The sequence below is a fragment of the Lynx rufus genome, unplaced genomic scaffold (assembly GCF_022079265.1).
Source record: "Lynx rufus isolate CCGP_SWC_20201006 ecotype Redwood Valley unplaced genomic scaffold, mLynRuf1.p SCAF_5, whole genome shotgun sequence".
NCBI classification, from domain to species: domain Eukaryota; kingdom Metazoa; phylum Chordata; class Mammalia; order Carnivora; family Felidae; genus Lynx; species Lynx rufus.
The window spans coordinates 26,095,748-26,114,530 of NW_025814867.1; the positions used below are offsets into that span (position 1 = coordinate 26,095,748).

At 41.4% G+C, this 18,783-nt stretch overlaps 1 protein-coding gene across 3 annotated transcripts; it reads left to right on the plus strand.

The window, feature by feature from the left end:
- Positions 1 to 94: 94 nt before the first annotated feature.
- METTL6 (methyltransferase 6, methylcytidine) lies at positions 95 to 18,122 on the plus strand. Of its 3 annotated transcripts, none has more exons than XM_047098936.1 (6): positions 95 to 182; positions 1,329 to 1,703; positions 3,154 to 3,288; positions 8,659 to 8,829; positions 15,423 to 15,564; positions 17,437 to 18,122. In XM_047098936.1, exons 2-6 carry the CDS (start codon positions 1,479 to 1,481, stop codon positions 17,616 to 17,618), a joined length of 855 nt encoding a protein of 284 aa, XP_046954892.1. In that variant the 5' UTR covers positions 95 to 182; positions 1,329 to 1,478; the 3' UTR covers positions 17,619 to 18,122. The 3 variants fall into 3 exon arrangements, with proteins under 3 accessions (XP_046954892.1, XP_046954894.1, XP_046954895.1); XM_047098938.1 differs by having other exon boundaries at positions 3,154 to 3,273; XM_047098939.1 differs by lacking the exon at positions 3,154 to 3,288.
- Positions 18,123 to 18,783: the final 661 nt, after the last annotated feature.

Here is an 18,783-nt window from a genome sequence, read left to right on the forward strand (position 1 = left end):
CTAGATGAACACGGGTCTGACAGCCAGTGTGGCCGGCTCTCCGCAGAGAGAGAGCGTCCGGAGCCCTACGGACCCTACCCCGCGCGTCACTGGCCTCTTACCCCTCACGCGTTAATGGAGGAGCGAGAGCCTCAGCCCCTGGAAAACGGCGCTACCCTCTGATTCGTGAGACGGCCTCTTAGGTGTGTGATCAGAATCTCAGGCCGCCGGGCTTGACTACAAATTCCCCCCCCCCCCGAAACTGGGTCTCGGATCTTTGGGAAATGATCACCCCACTTGACCGCCCGTCGCCATTTCGGGAAGCTGGTGTGGTTGTTTTAAGTCACCCTTTCACAGGCATTAAAAATTGATGTTTCCTAGGGGCGGGATTCACTGTGGGGTGGCGTGGCCCGTCTGGGCTACTTGCACACTGCCAGGCTTGTGATGCTGGGGATCTGATGCTAAGTGAAATAAGCCATACAGAGAAAGACAGATACCATATGGTTTCACTCTTATGTGGATCCTGAGAAACTTAACAGGAACCCATGGGGGAGGGGAAGGTAAAAAAAAAAAAAAAAAAAGGACGTTAGAGTGGGAGAGAGCCAAAGCATAAGAGACTGTTAAAAACTGAGAACAAACTGAGGGTTGATGGGGGGGTGGGAGGGAGGGGCGGGTGGGTGATGGGTATTGAGGAGGGCACCTTTTGGGATGAGCACTGGGTGTTGTATGGAAACCAATTTGTCAATAAACTTCATAAAAAAAAAAAAATTGATGTTTCCTCCCTAAGATTTCTCAGTCACTTCTTGGGAGTGTCCTTTTTCTAAACCAAACCGATTTAGTATTATTATATTTTTTTAATGTTTATTTATTTTAAAGAGAGGTAGAGACAGAGCACGAGTTGGGGAGGGACAGAGGGAGAGAGAGAGAGGGAGACACAGAATCCCAAGCAGGCTCCAGGCTCTGGGCTGTCAGCACCGAGCCCGACCCAGGGCTGGAACTCACAAACCTTAAGATCATGACCTGAGCTGAAGTGGGACGCCTAACGGACCGAGCCACCCAGGCGTCCCTAAACCGATTTATTATTCTAATAGTTAACTTGTTCTGGTTTGAACTAGAGTTTGGTGCGTGAGAGCCCTGGCCACGGAATGTAAGCCCTCTGAAGGTAGGGATTGTGTCTTGGGCTTCTTTCTGACCGACCTCTTGTAGAGTGGGCAGGGTTTTTGTGTTGAGTCAGCATCTAGTATGTGGTGAGTTGAACTGTTTGGTGAAAGAACCGTTCTAAAGCGGCTAACCAGCGTCTTAAAAACTGTCCTAGAACTACTAACCAGAATCTCCTTTTTCCTGCAAAGCACCCAGTGCTGCCCGAGGCTTGAGCCCAACGTGAAGAACCACATTTGGAAAAATCCTTCCTATGTCTGCAGTATCAGCTTGGATTACTCAGGTTATTCAGGGTTGGGGAATCTTCAGCGGTGTTAAATATATTACCATCAACTTATGGGATGGCTTCTTTGCAAAGGAAAGGGCTGCAGGCAAGAATTCTCAGCGCTGAAGAAGAGGAGAAATTGAAAAGAGACCAGGCTTTAATGTCTGATTTTAAACAGCAAAAACTGGAAAAAGAGGCTCAGAAGAACTGGGACCTTTTTTACAAAAGAAATAGCACTAACTTCTTCAAAGATAGACACTGGACCACCAGAGAGTTTGAGGAACTCAGATCATGTAGAGAGGTAAACTAATATTGAACCTTGTTTGAGTTTTTCATTTCACATGTGAAGAGGAGTGTTTATTGCCTTCCTATGGGTCTCCAGTGGATTTAGTAGGTCCTGGGTTGTATGTAGGAAAGAGAGCTTTCAAGGACATTTTCTGTTTCTTAAAGCCAGTCTGAAAGTCATAAATATTGAATTCATACTGGGTGACTTCAGTGACAGATTCAGATTCATAATAAAGAAGATAAACACTTTACCACAGCCCTTTTCTAGAACTCTACATGTTGTGTAATTTAAGCCCTACAATAACAGTGTGAAGTAGGCATCATTGTTATCCCTGCTTGCAGGTTAAAACGGGGCACAAAGCTCTTTTAAGAGAGTTGTCTAATGATAGAACATGGTGAGGGAAGAAGTCCAGATTTGAGTGCAAGCAGTTTTGTTCCAGAGCCTGTTATTTTAGCTATTATCCTGTGTTTTCTTCTTTTTTTTTTAATGTTTATTTATTTGAGAGAGAGAGAGAATCCCAAGGAGACACCATGTTCAGCATGGAGCCCATCTCTGGGCTTGATCTCACCACCATGAGATCATGACCTGAGTTGAAATCAAGAGTCGGTGTGGTTTATATACACAATGGAGTACTACGTGGCAATGAGAAAGAATGAAATATGGCCTTTTGTAGCAACGTGGATGGAACTGGAGAGTGTGATGCTAAGTGAAATAAGCTATACAGAGAAAGACAGATACCATATGTGTTCACTCTTATGTGGATCCTGAGAAACTTAACAGAAACCCACGGGGGAGGGGAAGGAAGAAAAAAAAAAGAGGTTAGAGTGGGAGAGAGCCAAACCATAAGAGACTCTTAAAAACTGAGAACAAACTGAGGGTTGATGGGTGGGAGGGAGGGGAGGGTGGGTGATGGGTATTGAGGAGGGCATCTTTTGGGATGAGCACTGGGTGTTGTATGGAAACCAATTTGACAATAAATTTCATATATTAAAAAAGAAAAGAAAAGAAATCAAGAGTCGGATGCTGTGGGGTCCCTGGGTGGCTCAGTTGGTTGAACACTCGACGTCAACTCAGGTCATGATCGAGAGTTCGTGGGTTCCAGCCCCACATCAGGCTCTCTGCAGTCTTTGCAGAGCCCACTTTGCATCTTCTGTTCCCCACTCTCTCTGTGCCTTCCTGGCTCCTGCTCGCCCTCTCTCTCAAAAAAATAAAACATTAAAAAAGAAAGGGGGGGGGAGGGATGCTTAATCGACTGAGCCACCCAGGTGCCCCTGCTGTGTTTTCTTTATACTAAGCTGCCCAGTGTTGGACGACAAGCAAGGTATCAGTATTAGCTTTAGGTTCTCAGTTCACTTGTTTACTCTCTGTCCCATGGGGGCAGAAACCTTGCTTCTCCTGTTTGGAGACATGTTGTAGTTTGGTTTGTTTCTCGATGATGCAAACGACTTTGCATCTCTTTCCCCAGTTTGAAGACCAAAAATTGACTGTGCTTGAAGCTGGCTGTGGTGTTGGGAACTGTTTATTCCCGCTTTTAGAAGAAGATCTGAATATCTTTGCCTATGCCTGTGACTTTTCTCCAAGAGCAGTTGAGTATGTCAAGGTTGGTGCCTTGTCCATGTTTCTGTTATGTTACTGTTTTCTTAGATTTCTTTGACCTGCCCTCTCTGCCCATTTGCTTATTAATTCCAGTTCTCTCTTTGAAGCTAACCAGCTATGACCACCATGAATGTGTTTTTCCTGTTTAAATACCTGTATCATACATACAGAAACACAGCTTTGGGGTACCTGCATGGCTCAGTCAGTCGAGCATCTGACTCTTGATTTCAGCTCAGGTCATGATCCCAGGATTGTGGGATTGAGCCCTGCATTGGGGCTCTGCACCTCTTCTCTGCTCATGCTCTGTCTCTAAAATTAAAAAAAAAAAAGAAAAAGAAATACAGCTCTATTCAGAAAAGTAGAAAGAACTACCAAAATGATACCCATATGCTTCTACCTAAATTGAATGATTGCCAGAATTTTGTACATTTGCTTTATAGACTTTTTTCTTTGCTCAACTATTTTAAAGTATAGATGTCAAGACACTTCCATCTCAAATATGTTTGCATACATATTCAAAAAATACGGACTTTTTCTGCATGGCGCAATACGTGAACTGTAATCTCCTAATGTCATTAATACTCAGAATGGATTTAGATTTTTAGATTTACCCAAGTAGTCCCAAGTGTCTTTTATAGATGTATTTAATCAAGGACTAAATCTTGTACTTCTTAATGTACCTTAAATCTCCTTAGCCTAAAACATCCCTGCCCTTCCCCTTGACCTTTTCCCCACTGGCTTTGAGCTTTTTTTTTCTCTTTAATTTTTTTTTTATGTTTATTTTTGAGACAGAGAAAGAGTATGAGCAGGGGAAGGGCAGAGAGAGAGGGAGACACAGAATCTGAAGCAGGCTCTGAGCTGTCAGCACAGAGCCCAACATGGGGCTCAAACCCACAAACCATGAGATCATGACCTGAGCTGAAGTCGGACGCTCAACCGACTGAGCCACCCAGGTGCCCCTGGCATTGAGCTTTTGAAGAGCAAGCCATTTTCTATAATTCAGTCCCACATTTCATATTGGTCTGATTGTTTATTCATATCATTGTTCAACTTGTTTCTTTATCCTCTGTATTTCCTTTACTGTAAACTAGAAGTTAGATTTAAACCAGGTAAAATATTTGTGGCAAAAATACTGTAATAAGTGATGTTGTATCTTTGATATTGCATCCTGTCAGGAGGCATTAATGTCTGGTAATGCTAGCTTTAGTTTTGATCTCTGGGTTAAGGTAGTAACTACCTAATTCCCACCTAAAAAGTACCTTCCTAAGGGGTACAAGTATTTACCTTTTGCTGTTAACAAATATGTGGGGGATACTTGGGCAAACATCTAACTTTCCATCAACCTTTTACAGTTGTACCATCCATTAGAAGTTTTTTTAATAGTGGTATCACATTGTACTATAACTTGCTTTCTTCACTCCACATCCTATCTTGTACTTTGGTTTTTTTTGTCTTAGTACATACAGGTCCACTGTACTTTACTTAGCTGTTGTAGTATTCCACAGAATGGATATACTGTACTTTAACGGTTACCCTGTTGCTATTTGTTTAAGTTATTTCTGATTTTTTACTCTTACAAATAGGGTTAATGTGGCACTATGTGCCACTCCCCAAAACATGTGTGTGCATTTTTCTCTCTGGTGATGGAAGAATTCCTTGGAGAAACGGTACACACATTTAAATTTTAATATTTGATGTATATTTTTTAATTTAATATATAAATTTTAATATATAGCTACTATTCTGTCTATATCCTCAACGTTTGATATCAGTCTTTTTTATATCTTCTAATCTTATGGAGAAAAAGTAATACTCCATATTTTAGTTTGCTTACCCCTTATATATGTAAATAAGCATTAGTTTTTCTTCTGATTGTGAGTTTCTTTATTCCACATGTATTTATCGAGAGCCTAGTATGTGCCAGTCACTGTTCTACGCACTGGGACTAAGTAGTGAACAAAACACAAAAAAATCCCTCAGGTGGAGCTTGTATTATACTATGAATTGTCCGTTCATAACCTTTGCTCATTTTTCTGTCATTTCTTTATCTTTAGGGTATATTCTGGATATTCTGTTTTGTTTTTTACAAACATTTCTAGTTTATTTAGCATTGCTTTATGGTTTGTCTTTCAGCGGGATTTAAACTATGTGCAAATTTAGTAATGTTTTCCTTTCAAGGCTCTAAGGTCTTAAGTCTTGTTTAAGAGTTCTCTAACCTTCTGCATAGTTTTAAAGCTTTGGTTATCATGTTTTTTAATCTGGAAAAATTTTGGCCCTTATTTCTTCAAATATTTCTTCAGCTCTGTTCTCTCTTCTGAGATTCTAATGGCATGTGTATTATACCATTTGCTATTGTATGGCGGTTTGTTTTCTTGGATGGTGGTTTGTTTTCTTAACTTTTTTTCTCTTTGCATTTTTAGTTTGTATAATTTCTTTCATCCTATCTTCAAGTTTACTGACTCCTTCTTAGGTAGTAAATGTTCCTATTGATGAGCCTTTCAAAAGCATTCTTCATATTTGTTGCTGTGTTTTTGGTTTTTAGTTCGTCTAGTTGATTGTTTTTGTAGTTTCTATTTCTCTGCTGAAATTACCTATTTGATCTTAAACTTTGTCTATGTTTTTCATTAGAGTCTTTCACTTATTAATTACAGTTATTTTAAATGCCCAAACTTCTAGTTCCTATATCTGTGTCATATTTGAGTCTGGTTCTGATGATTGCTTTGTCTCTTCAGACTATTTTTTCTTGCCATTTGGTATGCCTTGTACTTTTTTTTTCACTGAAAGGTATGTTATGTAGGGCTATGGATACTGAGGTCATAAGGATTTGTAATAATCTAGACAGGAGTTTAGCTGTGTTTGAAATCTGTTATTGTTATAGTTACCTGTGAGGTTTATCGTTGCTATGGCCACCAGAGACTTCAGAGTCCTCTGGTGACTTGGTTTATGTCACCCCTTTTGGCTTTGGGTCTGCTCTTCATACTGTTCCTCGTAAAGATCCTCTCTCTTACAACTTTCCCAGCTGCAATCCACTGTTGTTATTACCACTGGAGACTTGGTAAGGTGTGGGAGAAGGGATTGTCATCTAATGTTCTGATTCTCAGTTTTTGAACTGTAGAGTGGGCCTGTGTCTCGGGTGTGGCCTTCACAAGTGTGTCTGCGCTCTAGGACTAGAGCTTTCCTCTCCCTTTAGTCCCTCAGTATCTACCTGGTGTCCTCCTCGATGGTCTTGAGGCCATTCTCCCTTCAGATCAAGACTAGGTCTATCAATCCCCAGCACCTCCACCAAAAAAAAAAAAAAAAAAAGACTAGGTCTGGGGGGCGCTGGCTCAGTCCGAAGAGCATGCAACTCTTGATGTTAGGGTTGTGAGTTCAAGCCCTACATTGGGTGTGGAGATTACTAAAAAAATAAACTTAAAAAAAAAAAATTAAGAATGGGTCTGGGCAGAGCAGTTTCCTCCCCTCTTGGCAGTGGTATTTCGCTAGTACCCTAAGGCTGCAGGCTTCAGGAGACCTTTCCCCTGTAGTTTGAATCTTTTCTTCCTTAAAGGAGATGAGAAAGTCCAGTACTAGATGGAGCACCATCTTCTCTGTGAGAGCCCCGTGATGTTCTTGGAAGAAACACCTATAAAAAGATGGGAGTGTTCCTGTTACTTCCACCCCCAGAGGCCCAGAGGCTTCACGCTATAACATCCGCACTCAGTCTACAGCAGTTTGTCCAATTTCTAGTTTTATCTTTCTAGTTTGGGAGTTTCTGCCTCAGGTAAGCAAATGCTTCGGTCCTGTCTCTCCCAGAAGGCACTTATCTGTCTCCAGATTGGGGGATGGCTGGTGGTTCGTTGGCCTCTATTCTTTGATGGGTTCACAAAAAAAGCCATTACTTGGCTGTCTGTCCATCTTTTTTCTTATTGTAAGGATGGGAGCTGCATTTTTATACCAGTGTACGTCTTTGAACTGAAACTGGAACCTTTAAGTCACCTGGGTAACCAATTGTCCTTTAACACAAGTGTATAGCTAGTTGTTCTAACACAGTAAGTTGAATGAGAAAATTCATTTTTATTCCCTGATAATTGTCACTTTTATTGTCTACCTTTTTTGATATGTCATCTTTGTCACTTATTTTTTGTCATGCAATACTAAATTCCCCTATATACATGGGTCTGTTTTGAGGACTCTGATCTGTCTTCGTAGTCTATTTGTCCCCATTCTCAAAGCTCATTGTTTCAGTACTGCATTTTGTAGTATGTTTTGAAGTCCAGTAGTGTACTTCCTCCTTCATTGTTCTTCAGTTTAAAAATTGGCTTGGCTATTCCTAAAGATTTTTGCTTCCAGATGAATCAAATTTGCCTTTGCGTCAAGTTTCTAGAAATCTATTGGGATTCTATTGAGATTGCATTGGATTTAGAAGCAGATTTATGGGTAGAATTGTCGTCTTTTCAATATTGAATCTTCCCATCCAAGAACTTTGTATTTATTTGAGTCCTTATTTACGTTAAAGAAAGGTTTGTGGGGCGTCTGGGTGGCTCAGTCGGTTGAGCGTCCGACTTTGGCTCAGGTCATGATCTCACAGCTCGTGAGTTCGAGCCCCACGTCGGACTCTGTGGTGACAGTTCAGAGACTGGAGCCTGTTTCTGCTTCTGTGTCTCCCTCTCTCTGCCCCTAACCCACTCACATTCTCTCTGTCTCTCTCAAAAAAAAAACATTAAAAAATTTTTTTCTTAAAGAAATGTTTGTTATTTTTTTATAATGCTCTTATAAGATCTTAGACTTTATGATACTCTTTATTTATAAGAGTATTATACGTATTTTTTTTTGATAATGCTCTTAAACCCACCATCCAAAATGTACAGGAACACACTTGTTTAAAAACAAAAAAAAGCGGGGGTGGGGCAGGGAAGAAGAAGAAATTTGGTTTATTTGGCTTGCTGTCTCAAGGGAAAATATGCAGAACTGTGGGAGCATCTCCATGAGTGGATTGGGAAGGACTTCTCAGAGGATTTAGGCTTGTAATGGGTGATTTCAAAGGAGGATTAAGGAAGCACGGGTCAGTTTTGACTTATCCCTCTACAAATCTATGCTTCTAGAATGCGCAGCTTTGAACATGTGATAGCTCCTCAGTGTTCCATCCTCAGTTAAAGATGATTTGTTAAAATGAAATCTTGGCCCTCCTAGTAACAGCAAATGCTACGTGCATTAGCGTGCAAATGGCACATTACTCAGTTTTACCCAGTAACAAAGTGATCTGTGATTTTTGTGTAACAGTGCACAAGTGGAAATAGATCCATTTTCCATCGGATCTCCTTTTGATGCTGTATTTTTCTCTGTGTGTCCACATGGGTGTCGCATTAAAATTCTTTTCTTTTTCCCCCTTCTCTAGCAAAATCCTTTATATGACACAGAAAGATGCAAGGTGTTCCAGTGTGATCTAACCAAAGATGACCTTCTGGAACATGTGCCCCCAGAGTCCGTGGATGTTGTCATGTTGATATTTGTCCTCTCTGCTGTTCACCCTGATAAGATGCACCTTGTCTTACAAAACATTTACCAGGTTAGTAATTTGGACCCTGGAGGTTGGACATCCTGATCTTTTTGCTTACCTCCCCTCTGAGGCTCATGTCTAGTTCACAAAGCCCCCTCGTTCTCACTAGGTGTAGGCCATGCAGTCAGTGTATCGAAGGGGTTCTCCTACATAAAACATTCAGTTTGAATTCTGGTTTGTCTGGTAGCCATCGCTGCTCTTCAGTTTGGCCAGCTTTGGAGCGAGGATGATTTTGTAGTTATCTGGGCTCTGTGCATGGAATAACATGCAGATAGTCCCTGCTGGAAAAGGAGAAGAAGATATGGTTCAGGGTCAAGAACGTAGTCCGGCATCAGAGTGCCTAGAGACGATACCCGGCTTCCCTGCTTAGGCAAGTTTCTTTACCTCCCTGAGCCTCAGTTTCATTACCTATGTAATACTGAGATACTGAGATGAAATACACGCAATATAAAGTGCTTAGCACAATGCCTAGAAGGTGGTAGGTGCTCTTCAAAAATCAGCCATTGTTGTCACTATCATCATTGTTGCCAGAATGAGGAGAACCCAAACTGCTCTGGCCATCAGGAGGCTGCTGTAGCACTCAGGAAGTAAAGCATCACTCTTAAGTCATGTGACTCAAGACAAATCACGTCATCTTCCTTCTGTGGGCTTCAGTGTCCTTGGCTGTAAAATGGGGGTGTCTGTTAGGGTTATTGCGAGATGCAGGTGAGATCATGAATGAGGCTGCTTTGTAAACTACGGTAGAAGCTCTCTTATCTGTGGCAACAATGTTGATTAAAGATCAACTAAATCAAAAAATCATGAAAAAGGTACATTCTTACCTTAAACATTTTATTATGACTTAAAATATGTTAATATTCTTTTATCACTCTTTTGATGTAGAGCCACGGCCCTTTCTTTTGAGTATGGGGCTCTTTACCATTTTTCTTACCATCTTAATGAACCACATACATAGTAGCATAGTAGAGTTCTGGCTTCTTTAAAAGTGGATCAAAGACTTAAAAATGATTGGAAACTTAACGCAAGGGCAAATTTTTTAATGTTTTTAACCTAGGCTTACCTTTGATTCTCCCATGTCTAACAGCAGTTCAGTGCTTCTCTATCAAGTCTTTCCAAAAGTTTCAGTGTACTTTTCAGAGAAAATAAAAATGCTCTTTACTTGCATTGCATTGTTTATATATTCATGTATAATTCTAAATCTAAGTACAGCTGGTGTAAGTAAGTTTGGGAACCAACACAAGTGACCAGTGGTAAGCATGCAGGTCACCTGGGGGCCACTAAATGGCAAGGGCACACAATCTGGAAAGCCTGTTAAGCCTCACCTGTTCAGGGAGTCAGAGGCCTCAGTCAGTCTGCTTTATAAAAGGGAGAGAAGAACATTCAGCAAGTTGAAAAAGTAGACGTTTTAAATGTTTTTTAAGTAGCAAAACAAATTTCAAGACACTGGAAACCTTTTAGGGAGTAATTATTCTCACTTAAAACAACATTTTAAGAAATTCAGATATTGCCACGGTGGTTTCAGCTCTCTGCTCGTGAGGTTTTGTAAGGTTTTTTCTCCTTACTTCCCCTTTCCCTGCCCCTGGTATCTGATTAGATGAGACCCAGCATATATCCACAAATGGGCATGGAACTGAAGCTGAGTAAAGAGGGAAGAGAGGGCATCAGGGAAAAGATGGTAGGATCACCTGATTTGAAGGTCCAGGTGAGGACAAAGGATGATGAAAGATGGGGAAGTAGAGAGAGCTGGAAAGATGGGGCAGGGGGGAATGACCAAGGTGACTTGTATGACACTGAGAGACCGGAGGGGTTATGCTTTTTAGTGTTGACAAGACTTCAGGACGTTACCATGGGAGTGAGTGGTTTAGAAGGGTAAGACCTTGGAAAAGTCCAAGCATTAAGAGGCCAGCATATTTGGAGGGATAATCCACATATATTGAAATTACTCTGAACTAAGAATGGAGTAGTATTAAGGAGAGGAGAATAAATCAGAAACATTCATCCTGAAACAGGGAAATGACCCTGGCACTAAGAGATGACAGTAATATTAAGGGATAGCAGATGATATAATCTGATGACAAGAGATTCAGACCTAGGGATTTTAGGGAGGAAAGAGAATACATGAGAAAGTAGCAATGAGAAGCATGGAGGGCGCCAGCCTCATCTCTAAGCCCAGTGGTACAAAGGTGAGGAGAGAAAACAGCCATGACTTGAGAGGTTGCAGGGAAAACAGTGTCCTCAGGAACAGTCTGTTAGCACCAGGATATGAAAGGAACATTGAGAAGAGGTGGATACTAGTGATTTCACTGATGAAAGGTTTCAGGGATTGGAGAGAAGTAGGAGTTGGGGACAGAATAAAGAGCATCTGGAACTCGATGGGGCGAGAGTGCCTACTATCAGTTTTGCTTTTCAGCATTATCCTGGTGGTCCTAATCAGCTCAAAAAGACAAGAAAGAAAATAAAAGATGGGGGAAAAATAGGGATGAAAGACAAAACTCATTTGCAAATAATGTAATTGTCTAATTAGAATATATTAAGATTATAAAAGTGTAAGATGAATGTACTCTGCTTAATGTCACAGAGGTATTCACACCTAATGAAGAGTAACATGCATTGTGCAATCTTACTTTTCCATTTAATATTATACATTTTATTTTCTTAATTTTTAAAAAAAAAATTTTGTGTGTATTTATTTATTTATTTTGAAAAAGGGAGAGAGAGAATCCCAAGCGGGCTCCGCACTGTCAGCACAGAGCCTGATGTAGGGCTCAAACCCACACACCATGAGATCATGACCTGAGCTGAAACCAAGAGTCTGAGGCTTAATTGGCTAAGCCACCCACGTGCCCCCTATACATTTTATTTTTTGTTGTTGTTTGATTGATTGGAGGTTTTGGGTAGGGTTTTTTTTGTTTGTTTTTTGAGCAAATTGACAAGGTGGTTCTAAGTTTACATGAAAGAACAAAGATCAAAACACTTCTGAAGAAAAACAAAACGGGGGAAATCTGTACCCTACCAGATGAAAAGACTTCTTACTGCTACAGTAATTAGGATAGAATGATGTTAGCAGAGGGACAACTTGAATGTGATAGCTTAAACACAGATCCACGCATACATGGGAATTTGATATATGGTAGAAGTGACAATGAAGATCACTAGAAAAATAGGGACTGTTCAGTAAGTGATGCTGGAACCACTGGGTGTCCATGTAGGAAAGAATGATTGTACTTCTCCTTCACATCCTATACAAAAATCATTCTCAGGTGAATTAAAGACTTAAGTGAAAAAGACAAAAATTTAAGCCTTTCAGAAGAAAATACAGGAAAAAATCTCTATGACCTCACAGTGTGGAGTTTTTTCAAAAGATGACTCAAAGCATTCTAAGCATAAAGATGATTATAACAAAAGTAGGAATTTCTGTTCTTCAAAAGACAATATAATACAAAGAAAAAAAAACCAACAACTTTGGAAAAGTGAGTTAAAGTCTGTAAACTGTTCAAAGATTAGTACCCAGAATACGTGAGAAATTCCTGTGAAAGAAGTACAAGCAAATTAATAGAAAAATGGGCAGATGTGAGTAGTCGTTTTATTGAAGAGAACACACATATGAAAAGATTATCTCAGTAACCCAGGAAATGTAAAATAAAACCCCAATGAGATACCGCTACGTTAACCAAATTAAAGAAGTCTGACAAAGCCAAGTATTGTTGAGGGTATGCCTATTCTTGACTTAAATAGAAACATACAGGGACGCCTGGATGGCTCAGTCGGTTCAGCGTCCAGCTCTTGGTTTCAGCTCAGGTCACGATCTCGCCGTTTCGTGACTTTGAGCCCCGCGTCAGGCTTCCACGCTACCAGCGCAGAATAGGATTTAAGAAAATTAATGGAATTTTCTGCCTCCCCCACTCGCACTGTCTCTCTCTCTCTCAGGGTAAACTATTTAGAAAAATTTTAGTGGAAACCTACAGTATATTATTTATATTTTAACAGTAATGAAATTTTTTTATTATTATCCAGTTGAGCTGTCTCAGTCCACACCTGGCCCCTGTCGTAACCTTTCTCTGGTAACAAATTCCGTTCCAGCAGTCCTTTGTATTTTTACCCCCAATAGAATTCTTTTTTCAGCTGATGTGGAATGAGTTCACAACAGTAGCAGATTGCGATCTCTCTGCCATCATACATAGTGCCTGAGTCATTAATTTGAAACCATGTGCTTCATCTGAAAATTACAGAAGGAGAAGCAATCTCTCAGCCTCTGACAACAAGACCCAAAGGTGGACAGCTCTGAGGCCTTCATGAACAACCACAGTAATAAGCTGTGGTAAGATAGATGTAATTACTGTAGAATGTTAACACTGAGAATTTTTAAAACTAGGTTTCAACTGAAAGACAACCTTAAGGTTGAATTCCCTTATTTTTGGAATAGAATGAAGTAAAAATAGACAAAATTTGTCATCAGAAGACCTGGATATTTGTCTGCCAGTGCCACCAACTTGCCTTGAAATCTCAGACAAGTCACTTTGACTCTGAGCCTTGCTTGCCGTAAAAGTGGCTATAATAGACCTCCCGTTCCCCTCCCTCCCCACCCCTAACCTACTTCTTGGAGTTGTTTAGAGAATGAAAGAACATAATGGTGAAAAATGCCTGTTAGCTATGATCAAAGGAGGCATTAGTATTGAACTTATTATTTTATAGACAAGAAAACACACGGATGAAATTACTTGCTCAAGGTTATTCAACTAGTTATGGAAGAACTGGGATATGAAGCAAGACTTCCAAATTCCTGAGTGTTCTTCCCACTGTCCCATGGAGACTTCCTGCTTCTGCAATTAAGAATAAGCCTTTTTCCTATAAACTAAATTTTTCAGAATTTTCTCTTCACAATTCACATTTTTTTAAAACTTGGCATTCTAGACTAAGATAGGATGTTTTTACCCAAGAGGCTCTTTACTGATGATATTTAGAATGCATCCCTCATTGATTAGAATTTACTAAATGAGGAAACTGCAGCTCACTTGGAAGTATTAGGGACAGTCTTTCATACCCCTATTCAAGAGCAAATACATCAAACTGCATCAGAAGTCTAATATGTCACGTCTTAAAAATCATCTTATTGTTGTGATGAATCAGAATAAGGTTTAATTGGGGTGCCTGGGGTGGCTCAGTTGGTTAAGTGCCCAACTCTTGATCTCAGCTCAGGTTCTTTTTTCTTTTTTTTTTTTTAATGTTTTATTTATTTCTGAGGCGGTGGCGGGGGCAGAGGGGCAGAGAGAGAGGAAGACACAGGATCTCAAGGAGGGTCCAGGCTCCAAACTGTCGGCACATAGCCTGACATGGGGCTCAAACCCACGAACCGTGAAATTACGACCCAAGCTGGAGTCGAACACTTAACTGACTGAGCCACCCAGGTACCCTGATCTCCGCTCAGGTCTTGATCTCAGGGCTGTGAGTTCAGTCCTTGCGTTGGGCTCTGTGCTGGGCATGAAGCCTACTTTAAAAAAAATACAGAATAGGGTTTAATAAAATTAATGCCTTTTAAGTCCGCTCTTATTTAGTAGCGTTCATGCATTTTGAAAGAATTCTCACATAAAAAGGAAATGTCACAGTACATACCACTTTCTCTTCATTTTGAAAAGCGTGTGCTATTTGCTTTATAAGATGGAGGTAGTTATAATACCCACACCCTGCCGGTGCCTACTCCCAATTTTCGAGACACCTACTCTGTGACACCTGTCTCTGAAAGACTTTAGTGAGGGACTCCCAGCCAGGCCTGACCATGATCCCCTTCCCTACACTGCTGCACTGGCCTGAGGACCTGTTATAAGGCACATGTAGGACAAATACTCAAATACTTACCCCTCCTCCCCTTAGCCTTGCTTTTCTTGTCAGTAGCGTGAATGGAATTGGAATGACACTTCCCCCAATCCCCCTCCAGGGCTAAGAGGTGTCTCTGATTCTACAATATGGTGCCTTTTGACCCAAATATGAGTCTTGACTACCCCCCACTTAGTGGCCGAAGTGTGAATCATACATAAATCACTTATGTAGTGTCCATTTTCTCATCTTGCACGAGGATGATAATCTCTCCTTTCTCCCTCCCTCCTATCTGATAAACTGCCGAGTGCTCTCTGTTATTAGCATGGTGGGCAAGCTATGCATAATTGTAGCACAGTGAAACCCAAGCGGAGACTTAAAATGAGGAAAGCCAGCTAGAATCAGTAAGAAGCCAAAAGGACATATTTTTTTAAAGGATCACTTTGACTTCAGGATCATATACTAGGAGATGGCTGATAAAATGGCAGGAGAACATGCCTTAAGATAAGACTTTGATTTAACGTCATTAACATTTTAATTGATATGACATTGGACCTTGTAGGTGCTCAAGAAGTATCCCTCTAATGCATGGGGCCCCGCAGGTCTTGCTATACCTTTGATTAGGAGGCTGTTTTTCCTTCAAACTATGGATGGTTCAGTCTGGTTCCTTTCATAATTATCACAAATGTAAGGTATTTTAATCCCTGAATCAATCAGATTTTATTTTATTTGAATAAGTCTTATTTGCCTGGGTTCCCCAGAGTTACGTGCCGCCTGCTTTTGTTTCATAGGTATTAAAACCAGGCAGAAGTGTCTTGTTTCGTGACTATGGGCTGTATGATCATGCCATGCTTAGGTTTAAAGCTGGCAGCAAACTTGGAGAAAACTTTTATGCTAGACAAGATGGAACCAGATCGTATTTTTTTACTGATGGTAAGATTAATGGAATTTGTCTTTAATTGTTTACTTGCTTGCATTATCAGTGGGGTACTGGCGGGGGGCGGGGGTGGCTGCACGTAGCGCAGGGTCCTGGCTGGAACAGTCTCCAACGCTCACCACGTAGCACCTGGGACGACAGGGACGCGGCCCTGGCCGTGGTGAGCTCACAGGCCTCCTCTGGTGACAGTGTCTAGTTAGTGAGCCCAGGTTAGTGGACAGGCTCTGACATGCCACGTGGCTGCCCTACCAGGAAATGTGCTGGAAAAGGGGGAGGGCAAATGCGGATCCTCACTTCGTCCAGTCACAAAGAAAACAGGTAGGATGGGGCGCCAGGCTGGCTCAGTCAGAAGAGCATATGTGACTTAATCTTGGGGGTCGTGAGTTCAAGCCCCACACTGGGTGTGGAGGTTACTAAAAACAAATAAATAAACTCAAAAAAAAAAAAAAGACAAATATAATGCCTGGAGATTACCTTCCCAGGTTATAAAGGCAAGAAACCTTTTTGTATAAAGGTTTTAAGTATGCAAATTTACTATAGGGGTCTTTAAAAAGTCATTTTTTAAAAATTCCTCCTTAATATTTATTCATTTTTGAGAGACAGACAGAGCACACACAGGGGAGGGGCAGAGAGAGAAAGGGAGACACAGAATCTGAAGCAGGCTCCAGGCTCTGCACTGTCAGCACAGAGCCTGATGCGGGGCTCGAATTCACAAACCACGAGATCGTGACCTGAGCTGAAATTGGCCACCCAACTGACTGAGCCACCCAGGGGCCCCTAAAAAGTCATTTTGATAAGAAAAGCATCCAACCCCCAAACATTATTTCAGTCTTATACTGGATATTTTGAACTATTAGTTTTAAGCCTACTTAATCATTTGGACCACAAAGTAATTACCTTCTTAAACTCTATTTTTACAACCGTTTGTATTTCTTAAAGTATTCTTTTGGATGTAGAAGGAAATCAGAAATGAGTGATTACCATTAAAACTGCAAAGCCAGAAAATGTCAGGGGAAAGTTAAAAATATTCATGCTCCTGTTTACTGAAATCTCAATTGTAAATAATTGAGAAGATGTAGTGATGTCTGCAGAGTACCTCAGAGCATGTCCTCGGAAGCAGGGCTCTAAGGGTCTTCACTTTCACTACATGGCCATTCAGTTGGTTTCAGTGAACATGTAGTGATGTATTATTTGGGTTAAAGTTTCCTTAGGGTATATCACTACAAAGGGATTTTCTCCGCCACTCTGGTTACAGAATTTCCTCCTTCGTGTTAGGATAGGTGAGGTGCTTGGTGCAAACAAACTGAACACATGAAGACTTTATATGAATATAGCCACTTTGAATATTGTTTCTTTTTACTCAGACATTGGTATTTGGGGATTCATAATAATAGGGCAAGGTGGCCATACTCCAGGTTGTCCTTAAACTTTTCTGATGAAATTATTTAGTTGGGGGTTTCTATTTGGGTGTGAGATGAGAAGTAGGAGTGTGTTAATTTCTAAAACAAAACCTTCTTTAAATTTTAGCACTGGAGTTTTTGTTATACTAAAAAAATAACATAACCCTCCTCCCTGCCCCCCCCCTTACCACCTCAGAGCAAACGTAGTATCAAGACCATGAGCGTCACAAGGGCACCTGGGTGGCTCAGTTAAGCCTCCAACTTCAGCTCAGGTCATGATCTCAGGGTTTGTGAGTTTGAGCCCCATATCGGGCTCTGTGCTGACAGCTTGGAGCCTGGAGCCTGCTTCAGATTCTGTGTCTCCCTCTGCCCTTCCCCTGCTTATGTTTGCACGCTCTCTCTGTCTCTCTCTCAAAAATAAGTAAACAAACAAAAGACCATGAGCATTGTTGATCTGCTTCCTTACAGAATTCCTGGCTCAGCTCTTTATGGACACAGGTTACGAAGAAGTGGTGAATGAATATGTGTTTCGTGAGACGGTGAATAAAAAAGAAGGCCTGTGTGTGCCGAGGGTTTTTCTTCAGAGCAAATTCCGAAAGTGTCCTAAGAACCCAACACCCTTGACCCTGGGCCTGGGTCACAAGTCCTGACCTTTCACAAGGTTGACATTTGTGCCTCCCCTTGAAGAGGAAAGTTTGAAGTAACTCTATTTTGTATATTTTTATATTTTAACTTTTTAAAAATGAGCATATATAATTTTTATATGAAAAGGTAGCAAGTGTGTGTGTATATTACAACAATGCAAATAAAATTTCCAGGCCTGAAAAGTAAAGAAAGTTTGATGGTATAATGTAGTGCAGCCAGGCTGTCTGACTGAAATTCCACGAAGGGAAAAGCCTAAGCGCTTAAAGAGATCCTTGCCGTCACTACTGCGAGTCTGTAAGTGTGCCCCCAGGCAGCATGTCAGACAGCCCTGTGGAAAAATGAGGCCAAATAGACTGAAATAACACATCCAGATGTATTTTTAGCCTGAAGGATTGTTCTCTTTTTCCAGTGTCTCCTATTTGCCCGTTTTTCTCCGCTTCAGTTCATTTGTGTGCCTCTTCAAGACCAGTGTTTCACAAATACAGCTTTTTCTATGACTCGAGAACCCACCATGGCTCCCTGCCTAATTCTTGAGACCCTTTGTAATTGAACCAGGCCCTGGCCACACTGCCCCAGGGAGAGAGGGGAAGGCCATCTTCCCGATGCAGTTTCTCCAGGAATAGGGTGGATGGACTGACCCAAGTCCCCACTGGGATATGAAGCAGTGGCTTGGGAGGTAATTGACCAACATGGCCAAAATCACACAGCTAGTGTTGCAGTGGGATATGGGGAAATCCTTAAATTAGTCTGCTGACCTGTTTCCCAAGCATCTCCAAATAATGCCTTTTACCCTATGACATAAAATCCAAGTGCTGTTGGCTCGCTAACAAAAGATCCTATAAGCCTTCCTGTTTCCCCTCTGCAGAGAGCTTGTCTGTGAGAACATTTGTGTAAAGTACGTTGACTGTGGTCTGCACCTGCAGCAAGCTAAGGCCCTTTCACCGTTGCCACATCTGAGGAGGGAGGTCCCAGTGGGGAATGGGCGGCATAATAGTCCTAGCTGGTCTGTACAACTAGAATCAATCCTGGCTCCTGGAGAGAAGCGGGGCAGGCGTTGGGGCTCAGGCAGAGTGCCGGCTGGCATCCTGCCCTCTGGGCCCGACTTCTTGGGAGGGGCTTCTGGGGATGGGGCAGGGGATGCAAGAGGAACCCCGGTCTCTTGTTGGTCTG

What these genes read in the sequence shown, in the direction of transcription:
- METTL6 (XM_047098936.1), top strand. Translation starts at nt 1,479, where the DNA reads ATGGCTTCTTTGCAAAGGAAAGGGCTGCAGGCAAGAATTCTCAGCGCT. An exon ending in GAGCAGTTGAGTATGTCAAG is followed by an intron (nt 3,289 to 8,658) that starts GTTGGTGCCTTG and finishes CCCCTTCTCTAG; the next exon opens with CAAAATCCTTTATATGACAC. An exon ending in TCTTACAAAACATTTACCAG is followed by an intron (nt 8,830 to 15,422) that starts GTTAGTAATTTG and finishes TTTGTTTCATAG; the next exon opens with GTATTAAAACCAGGCAGAAG.